At 42.6% G+C, this 10,731-nt stretch overlaps 1 protein-coding gene across 8 annotated transcripts in view; it reads left to right on the forward strand.

Moving 5' to 3' along the window:
* The window catches only part of PTH2R (parathyroid hormone 2 receptor), a 128,912-nt gene extending 118,484 nt beyond the window's left edge, over positions 1-10,428 (forward strand). For all 8 annotated transcript variants that reach the window (XM_045034412.1, XM_045034410.1, XM_003991086.6 and 5 more), the window contains 3 exons: positions 6,505-6,643; positions 8,106-8,147; positions 9,199-10,428. In XM_045034412.1, the coding sequence (XP_044890347.1) occupies positions 6,505-6,643; positions 8,106-8,147; positions 9,199-9,594 (577 nt within the window). In that variant the 3' untranslated portion in view covers positions 9,595-10,428. The remainder of the gene's footprint in view (positions 1-6,504; positions 6,644-8,105; positions 8,148-9,198) is intronic.
* Positions 10,429-10,731: the final 303 nt, after the last annotated feature.

The following is a 10,731-nucleotide window of genomic DNA, read 5'->3' on the forward strand; positions in this document are numbered from 1 at the left end:
TATCTTAAAACATAGTTTGAATAGACAATATTTTGAGTTCATGCATGGGGGAGTAGTTCTCAAAACAATGGAAGAGAAAAATTCATCAAGGATTAAAATAATCTATTCAGAATTCAGAACAAATTTTTAAATAATCTGGGGCCCAGAAGTGTTTTAAGTTTGAAGTGATTAATTTGAACAGAGTCTAGACTAATGTCAGGTAGTCAGGGGAAGTATTTTCCAGCCACATACATTTTTTTTTTAATAACTGAAACACCCTTCGTATTCTTACTAGTGTCCAAAGTTCAAAATGTGGTGAGGAAAGGCTCTGTCTTTCTTTTTTTTTTACCACATCAGTTATTTTATTTTATTTTATTTTATTTTATTTTATTTTATTTTTATTTTATTTATTTTTTTTTGTTCAACGTTTATTTATTTTTGGGACAGAGAGAGACAGAGCATGAACGGGGGAGGGGCAGAGAGAGAGGGAGACACAGAATCGGAAACAGGCTCCAGGCTCCGAGCCATCAGCCCAGAGCCCGACGCGGGGCTCGAACTCCCGGACCGCGAGATCGTGACCTGGCTGAAGTCGGATGCTTAACCGACTGCGCCACCCAGGTGCCCCAACACATCAGTTATTTTAAAACAAGACTGGTGTGTAGAAAATTAAATAATATATCAGATTTAACAGCAAGGCTGATGCATTTTTTGCTTTTTAAAAAAAAATTTTAAATGTTCATTTAATTTCGAGAGAGAGGGAGGGAGGGAGGGAGGGAGAGAGAGAGAGAGAGAGAGAGAGAGGATGAGAGAGAGAGAGAGGGGAGGGGCAGAGACAGAGGGAGACACAGAATCTGAAGCGGGCTCCAGGCTCTGAGCTGTCAGCGCAGAGCCTGAAGCAGGGCTCAAACTCACGGACCGCGAGATCGTGACCTGAGTTGAAGTCAGATGCTTAACTGACTGAGCAACCCAGGCACCCCTGCATTTTTTGTTTTAAATTACAACTCAATCCCCTTGCAAAGTAAGAAAAGATTGCCAGAAGTGGAAGAACATGAGCTATGAGAAATGCAAGATTGAATGGACAAGAACATTGGAATGTTTTGGCTAATTTGACTTTCCATTCAATGTTAGACAAAGATCGTATTTATTGTTTATTATTTTTGGAATAAATTCAACCAATGTCTATTATGCAGTATGATAGTAAAGAGGGCAGATTTTAAGGCTGAATCCTGTACTCATTGTCTGACTTGAGGCGAATACTTTGCTTTTCCGAGCCTCTGTCCTCATCAGGCTATGGGATGATAACGGCTCTTACATGGTTGGCAGAATACAAGGAGGCAGCCAGTATAGTATGTAACAGGGGCGTCATAGGCAACAGCTTCATTGACTGAGTGCCCTTTTTGTGCCACACAAGAATTCAAAGTATAAGAAGACATGGTTTCTGTGTGCAAAAAAATTTGTGTGAGTGGTGAGAGAAAGAGAGAGAGAGAGAGAGATTAATTTAATTAAACAAAGTGAGGACAGTACCAGTAGAGATGCACTTACAAAGTGTTAGGTGTATAGATAAAAGGAGAAGATTAATTCAAGCTCAAGAGGGATCGAAAAAGGCTTAAGGGAAATAGTAGTTTTTTTCAAAAAGCTAAGTTGACTCTGACAAGGAAAGTAGAGATCTTCCAACACTTTTCACCTGGGGAGAGAGCTGTTGCAAGAATTGAGTATCTATTTTTTAAATAGGACACTGAGTGCCACAGACCCTTCGATTCCTTTACATTCCTCTCATGGCTTTGCCCTTCGAGGCAGAGCTGCCACCGTGTTTTCAGCAAGCCAGAAGGCCACGTTCAGTTGGTGCATCCCTGATCATCTCACTAGGCAGCTGTGCCTTTTCAGAGAGCCGGGCTGTGAAGATGTACAGTGTGCGTGAGTGACCAGATGGACGCCGAACAAATCAGTGCCCAGGATTGCTGAATGATTTGATGCGAGTGCAAAAATCCATCTTTTAAGCGAACAGATGACCCATGTATCCATCGGCCTGGTACATGCCCCTGCTTCAACTTACCCCTGGCACTGGAGGATAAATTTTCAAAGAGGATGTAATCATAACTTTTATACAAATATAAATGAACACACTTCAAAGATTTTATTTAAGTCATTAATGAAGGAACTGGTAAGACATTACACACGCTTAAAAGGGAATCATGAAGGCTGAAATGAATTTACAAATGGATGCAAATTAGTAAAACTTGTTAATATCCACAGGGCTAAAATTAGTGACGTTCCACTGGGCACAATTTACATTCCTGTGGACAGGAATTATTTGCACTACTACGGTAGGCCAATTTCTAAGATACATACTTCACCTTCCCCACCCCCTCCCCTGCTCCACCAAGATTACCTTCCCCCTGGTGTACATACCTCTATAATCATCCTCCATACCCCTTCTTGAGCAAGACCTGTGATAGGACAGTTTCTCCCTTGCTTAGGTTACATTACAAGGCAAAAGTGATGGGGTAGTGACTCCTGTGAGTGACAGCCTGGGGAGAGATCCTCCTGCTGGCTTTGAAGAAGTAATCCCACATATTGTGAAGGCATATGGCTAGGACCTGAGGATAGTCTGAGGGCAGCCTGTAGGAACTGAATGATCCCTGGCCAATAGCCAGCTCCCAGTCCTACAACTTCAAGGAGCTGAGATCTGCTAGCAGTATGCATGAACTTGAAGAAGAGCCCTGAGGTCCAGATGAAAACACAATCCTGGTGGCTGACACCTTGATTTTGGCCTTGTGACACCCTGAGCAGAAGATCTGTGTACATCATGCCTGGACGTGAGGCATATAGAAACTGAGAGTGAATAAATGGATATTGTTTATGTCACTAAACTTGTGATAATGTGTTACACAGCAATAGAAAATAAATTCAATTATCATGTTTGCTACAAATTAACTTTTACCTCTACAGAGTTGTAAAAGAGTCTAGTCATAGAAAAAGAGAAAAAACAGATGGCTGAGCTAGCAGGATTCCCACTAAATTGCAGTCTTTGACAACTGTTTCTTGCTCTGCTTTGAACCAAACTGTCCCTAAAATTTTATATTTGTGCTCATTTCACAATGTGTTGCACTTCTTTCTTCCCCCTTCCCTTCCCTTCCCCTCCCTTCGCCTCCCTTCTCCTCTCCTCTCCTCTCCTTTCTTTCCTCTCTCCTCTCCTCTCCTCTCCTCTCCTCTCCTCTCCTCTCCTCTCCTCTCCTCTCCTCTCCTCTCCTCTCCTCTCCTCTCCTCTCCTCTCCTCTTTCTTTTTCTTTCTTTCTTTCTTTCTTTCTTTCTTTCTTTCTTTCTTTCTTTCTTTCTTTCTTCTTTCTTTCTTTCTTCTTTTTCTTTCCTGTTTTAACCTAGTTTATGGCTCCTAGTCACACACAATAGGAACAATCAAAGTTAGCTTGAGTTTGAGAATATCTCCAGGGGGATTTATCCATTCATCTTAAAAATATTTTTTTAACTTAATGTTTATTTATTTTGAGAGAGAGAGAGAGAGTGAGCAGGAGAGGGGCAGAGGGAGAGAGAGACATAGAATCTGAAGCAGGCTCCAGGCTTTGAGCTGTCAGCACAGAGCCCCACGCAGGGCTCAAACTCACGAGCTGTGAAATCATGACCTGAGCCAAAGTTGGACACTCAATGGATTCAGCCACCCAGGCGCCCCCTATTCAATCATCTTAAAAGAGGAAATGCAATTTCCTTTTCAGGGTCATGTTAAACAAGACTTGTAAAGTTCTGCAAATGTAGTTAGTGCTGTCCCCCTTTATCTGATTAGACTGAATTCCGATGTCATGAAGTTACTCATGACACATTCCGATGTCATCGAAGTTACTCCGATGTCATGAAGTTGCTCATTTATGCAGTGATGGAAAAGGTTAGTCACTTGTCAGGGTTCAGGAGGACAGGCATATCCCAAGGAGCCTCTGAAAGTTGAAAGGTTTAGTTAGGTCAGAGAAATCCATGGTCTTACCATGGATGCTGCCTTGAATGAAACAGACTTAAGGTAGAATTTTCAAACTAAGTAGACTGTAGATGAGTCAAAGTATGAAGTGTGGGGCTAGAACAGCACAGGGAAAAGCCCATAGGCCACTGGGGAAACTGTGAGCCTGAGGCAGAGCAGACGGCTCTGAGACAAGAGGAGCAGATGGTCTAGGCACTACTGAGAGATACAAGAGGCAGAGGAGAATGAGATGGGACACATATGCAACTCTAAATGTCTAAGTTAGGCTTTTGAATATGATTTTGTGGGACACCCAGGTCCTGCAGGAACCGATAAGATGGTTATGATAGGAAAGTGGATGTGTCTGGAAGATGATCCCTATGAAAGCCTTAGACTATTATAGCTCTTATAAACTTCTGGGCTCTGTAACTCATTTTAGAGGAAAGAAAACCGAATCCCAGTCACTTAGGAAGTTAATGGCAAATCTGGAATCTGAATCCAGTTCTGTTTAGTTTTAGGCCAATTGTGATCTCTGATTATCCACACTGTTTATTTCTAAGAAGGAAACTAGGTAAGTATATACATAAGTAAACAAATAAAGAAGGAAGGAAGGAATGAAGGAAGGAAAGAAAGAAGGAAGGGAGGGAGGGAGAAAGAAAAGTAGCTGGAGGAAAGACCAGTAAGAAAGGGAGAAGGTTACAATTGTTTGAGATTACTGGGGCATAAATGATTTCCAAATAAGGGAATATTTGAGGAATAAGAAAGAAGCCAGGGGCGCCTGGGTAGCTCAGTCAGTTAAGCATCTGACTTTGGCTCAGGTCATGATCTTGCAGTCCATGAGTTTGAGCCCCGCGTCAGGCTCTGTGCTGACAGCTCAGAGCCTGGAGCCTGTTTCAGATTCTGTGTCTCCCTCTCTCTCCAACCCTCCCCCGTTCATGCTGTCTCTCCCTGTCTCAAAAATAAATAAACGTTAAAAAAATTAAAAAAAAAGAAAGAAGAAGCCAGATTTGGCAGATTCTTGGATAAAAAGTACAAAAGAACCCCCTCCCCCCCAAAACCCCAAAGCCAAACACCAGAAAATGATGTGCTGGGGTGTACTAGTTATCTACTGTGCAAATGAATTACCACAAACATAAGTGACTTAAAAAAAAAAAAACTTGCTATTTTAACGTTTCTGTAGGTCAGAAATCTGAGCATGGTTTCAATGGACCTCCTCCCTCAGGATCTTTTATAAGGGTCAACTGAGATGTCAATCAGGGCTACAGGCTTATCTTAAGGTTGGACTGGGGAAGAATCCGCTTCCAAGTTTATGAGATTATTGAAAGAATTCAGTTTTTTCTTGGCTGTTGGCTGATGCCACCCCACCTTGCCACATGGGCCACTCAGTAGACTAGCTCACAACATGGTTGCTTGCTTCATTGGACCAAACAAGGGAGAGGCTTTGCTATTAAGATGAAAGTTACAGTCTTATGAAATGTAATCACAGAAGTGACATCCCATCATTTTGCCTGTAGTCTGTCAATTAGAAACAAGTCCTAGGTTTCTGTCTATACTCAAAGGAAGGGGATTAACAAGAATGTAAATATTAGGTGGGGAATCACTGGGGGCCATTTTAGAGTCAACCAACATACTGGAAACCTGGGGTTCCTCCAGATACACAAGAAAATATATATGAAAAAGTAGTTAAGGGAAATAAAGTCAAATTGCTTAGCTTGCAAAATAAAGGCACAAAACCTAGAACTGTAGATAATTTGTAGAATATTTACAGACAGCAAAAAACATTGGCCATATGCAGCTTATAAGAAAATATGAAATGATTAATGGAGATCCAACTGATGAAGAAACTAGGGAGTAGTTAATTTTATTTTAATTAAAAAAAATTTAGTGTTTATTTATATTTAAGAGAGAGAGAGACTGAGCACAAGCAGGAGACGGGTGGAGAGGGAGATAGAATCTGAGGCAGGGAGTGAGCTCTTGAGCTGAGCTGTGAGGTCATGACCTAAACGGAAATTAAGAGTTGGACACTTAACTGATTGAGCTACCCACATGCCCTGGGAGTAGTTAATTTTAAAATGAACAAAACAAATCAAAATGTGGTCTGTGGAAAATAAAGATAATTAACATGAATGGAAGTAATACTTGTTTAAGTCTCAAACATAGAAGTTAAAGTAAATTTAGGGCAGCAACAAAGGGCATTTCATAGCTTTATGAAAACAATATCTGTTAATCCAGGAGAGTGGAAATGAGATTAGAGAGAATTAAGGGATAATAATCATGGGAAGTGAGAATAAACAATTTGATTTAGTATAAAAAATTTAGCTTTTAAAAAAGGTACTATTTCCCTTATGCCTTTCTCAGTCCCTCTCGAGCTTGAATTAATCGTTCCCTTTTTTCTATTTAGTATAAATGTGACAGGAAGAGGAGGGAGGGGGAAAAATATCTAGCAGAAGCCACGGGATCTAAAGAGACGGGGAAAAAGTCAGCCTCTCCTAAGCTTGGTTTTTTTTGCAAGCCATCTCCACGGACCGGCACTCTAAGTTGGTTAATAAAAAGGCTTCTTTCAGGAAACTCGCCAAATCGACCCTGGTCCTGGTGCTGGTCTTTGGAGTGCACTACATCGTGTTCCTGTGCCTGCCCCACTCCTTCGCCGGGCTGGGCTGGGAGGTCCGGATGCACTGTGAGCTCTTCTTCAATTCCTTTCAGGTAGACAGCTCCGGCTCTTGCATTGTGGTACCCCCCCCCCCCCCCCCGCAACTTTTTTCTCTGCTCCTCTCTCCGGCTTTCATGCACCTGTCTCCCAGGGGGCCACGGAAGGGCGTTATTCTCTGGAGCCTATGCTTTTAACCTCTGCCCACAGCAGGAGCTGCTTCCTACCAAGTCTGGGCAGTGAGACAAGAAAGCATATTGCTGTAAAATATGGAACACGTACAGAGCAGGGACTTCTGCGTATGTGTATAGAAAATAAACGAAAGTCAAAGAAAAAGAAGGCAGGGAGGAGGCAAAAAAGGGAAAGGGAGACAAAAAAGGAGAAGTAGCTGCTACCCGTTTTATCTCATTTGAAAATACGATTACTGTCATCGCTTACATGGCTTACTGAGGACACCTCCCTCCTCCGGGGCACTCGCTCGCTGCCACCTCCGGTCGTCTTAAATCTAGTCTCCGTATATAGTCTGGAGGATCTTAAAAATAAATTTGATCGTGTCACTCATCTACCCGAAGTACCCAGAGTTTTCCCATTGCACTCAGAATAACATCCAAATGCCATTTGCTGGTGTGCACAGCCCTATGTGGTAGGGATCCTGCCCGACTGTGACCTCGCGTCACACTGTGCTCCCTGTCACCCACTGAGTTTGAGTCACGCTCCTGCTTCCACACTCTCTGTTCCTCAAACTCATTCCTATCTCAGGGGCTCATACTTGCCGTTGCCTTTGTCTGGAGGGCTCTCCCCACAGCATCCCCAATGTTCACAAGGCCTGGCTTCTTCTTGTCGCTCAAACCAGCTTAAATGCTATCTCTTCAAAGCGCTCTTCACTGAGTTACCCATTCAATATACCTTCTCCATTCCTCTCTTTCACATTTTGTCTGCATAGCCCTTATTATCTTACAATTTTCCAGCGTGGCTAGGTGTTTATGTTTTATCCATCTGTATTTCCTTCTAGAATGTAAGCTCTAAGGGAAGAGGGACCCTGTCTGTCTTGATTAAATTGTTCACCCCTGGCATGCTGAGCAGTTTGCACTGTAGAGGCTCAATAAATACTTTTGAATGAGTGACACAGAAGTTTCTTTGTCTTTTTGCCATATGATAGCCTATGTCTGTAGTTTCCAGCATTCACAATGTATAAATACCTCGTACTCACCAGGTGCTATTCTGTGATCCTTGAGTGACAACATACATGAAGCTAATAAAATGGGAATCAATTCTTTGTGGATCTTACAGTGTTTTATTCAGTTACTTGTTTGGTTCAGCTGACACCAAGGAAGGATCTCAGACAAATATAACATAAACTTAAAGATTTGGAAACATCAGGAGAGAGTAGTTCATATAATTTTCTGAAGGAATCATACCACCACCCAGTTTTTCAATTTATATATTTTGACGCAAGACACGTCAGTGCTGTGATCTTCATGAATTGTCAGCATGCTAACGTTCTGTTTTGTTCCCCAGGGTTTCTTTGTGTCTATCATCTACTGCTACTGCAACGGGGAGGTAGGTTTGAAGAGCCCCGGACACCCCACAGGTGTAGGTCCGAGTCAGCTTGTGAATGGCCATCACGGTGTGGCCTGAATCTCTTCAGGATCCCCAGGAGTGACAGGAAAAAATGAGCAGGGAGAAAGGGGATATTTCGATCATAAACTATTTTGAGAAAGCAGGAATGAATGGAAATAAGCTAAAGTCTTCCTCTTCTAGCACTTTTCAGTGTTAATTCAGTTGCAAACCCTGGTATCAGAAACAAAAACAAAAACCCAAACACCATGCAACTCGTTGGAATGTAAATTGTTACTTGGAAGGACAGTGAATTTCATATTCCAGTTAATACATAAACTTACATTCAATTTCGAGTCCTATAAGAAGCTAAAAAATAAGTTTTCTTGGGACAAGTCCATGAGAATATTTTGATATTTTAAAAACCACACGATGGTGACGGGACACTTTCAGTTCATTGAGGGGTTGGCTGGAGAGCATTAGCCATGCTGTTATCAGCTTACCAGGTTTCCACTGCTTTCCATGGAAATTCCAACTAAGCTCTCTTCTGGTAAATGGTAATAGCAGGAGAACTGAAACCTCAACCACAAGATTGGGAGCAAGAGCCCCACCCTATTAAGAAATCATTTGCAGTGCTTGTTTTTCGTGGTACGGGCTTCTTTCCCATTTTTTCCTCCCTCAGTGTGCCTGTGCAAAGTCACAGTATTACATTTCAAGTTGAGTACCTTCCATGCCATTCCTCGGGCACAGCTGGCACTATTTACCCCCCCTCCTCTTCCACCCAGAATCCTCTGTTCCCTCTCCCACAAGTCAGATGTTTCTATGGGCTGCATTTCAGCTTATATTAAAATACTGATCTTGGACAAGACCCTTTACCTCTCTCGGAGCCAGTAATAACATGTAGAGGTTTTCTGAGGTTGAGGGAGAATATGTACATCATTCCCTGGCACACAGTGGAAACTCGGCGATTACTATCGCTGAAGGGCAAATATCCGTCTAACAAGGCTTCAGGCTCCCTGATGGTTTCTGACGCACAATATTTCCTGTGACTTAGGTTCAGTCCGAGGTGAAGAAGTTGTGGGGCCGGTGGAATCTCTCCATCGACTGGAAAAGGACGCCCCCATGCGGCGGCCACCGATACGGCTCCGTGCTCACCACCTTGACCCACAGCACCAGCAGCCAGTCGCAGGTGGCTGCCAGCGCTCGCATGGTGCTCATTTCTGGCAAAGCCACCAAGACAGCCGGCCACCAGCCCGACAGCCACGTGACATTACCCGGCTATGTCTGGAGTAACTCGGAGCAGGACTGCTTGCCACACTTGATCCACGAGGAGACCAAGGAAGGTAACGCCAGGCGAGGAGATGAGATTCCAATGGCGGAGTCTCCCAGGCCGTTGGAATTCAACCCAGACCCTGAAGGAAGCAGAGGAGAAACGGAGGATGTTCTCTGAGTCAACATCTGTGACTTTAAAGAGCTGGTCCCTCAGGTTGTGTGAGAGAAGCTTGGCTGGCATTCCTCTGCTTGCGCCCCAGAACTGAAAATTCAGGGTTCAAAGTGTTATTTCACAAAAATTTTCAGGTTGCATGAATTTGATCCTATAAATCCTAAAGACACAAAAGAAGAAGTGTCAGTGGAGTAGTTTATTCTCTCATGTTGGCATCAAGTTCTCTTCCAAATTGTTGTGCGACAAATTGCTCTGTGATTGTTCATTTTTCTGCTGCTCTTGGGTAGAAAACGTTTCACTCCCTTGGCTCTGGTTTTCTCTCATAAATATCACCCTAAGTATGATAGAGATCATTCAGTATGTGTCGTTTCCCTTTTCAGATATGAGCATTCTGTTTTTCTCTTTCTCATTTTAAGGTTCTTCTACCGTTGCATTTCTTTGGGGGATGCAGGGGAGCAATTAGGGTCTGAAGATGTACATTGAAACGTGAGCTAAGAACACACACACACTGGAAAATAAGGGGCTGGGCTTTGATAAGATAATACATTTGTGACATATTTGTTTCTTTCTAGGAACAAGGAGAATTACTCAAAAAAGTATTGCACATATTCCTTCTTTTGAATGTCTCCTTTGTGACCAGCCAAATCTCAGGTCTTCTTCACTCCTCTGTAAAGCTTGACATGTCACACGGTTTTCCCCATTAGCTTGTGTCTGCAGGCTGATTGTGTTTGTAATCGTTTGTATGGCTGGTAAGGCACACAGCATCCGTGACTTTTGTTCTTTGTTCTGTTGCTACATTCCAAATGGCATGTGGGATAAATTAAAAGTTTGTTTTAAAAACACATTTTGGGTGAATTGTAAAAATTTTCCCTCGGCATCTAACTTTGTTTTTGAGAACCAACCCAACGTTCTTTCTTCAAATCGATGGAGACTGGCATGTACCTCCAGCACGTCCCTGAACTTGAAACCTCAGTATATTGCAGCAGTGAAACATTGATTGAGTGTATGTTAGGTACCCAGCCTCCCATTGGTTTTTATTTACAAGCATTAACTTAATTTAATCCTCGCTACAAACTTACGGTTAAGTTGTATCACTGTCACCCTTATTACAGATGGCAACGTGACTCACCGAGGTGGAGTAAC

Source organism: Felis catus, chromosome C1, assembly GCF_018350175.1.
Source record: "Felis catus isolate Fca126 chromosome C1, F.catus_Fca126_mat1.0, whole genome shotgun sequence".
NCBI classification, from domain to species: Eukaryota; Metazoa; Chordata; class Mammalia; order Carnivora; family Felidae; genus Felis; species Felis catus.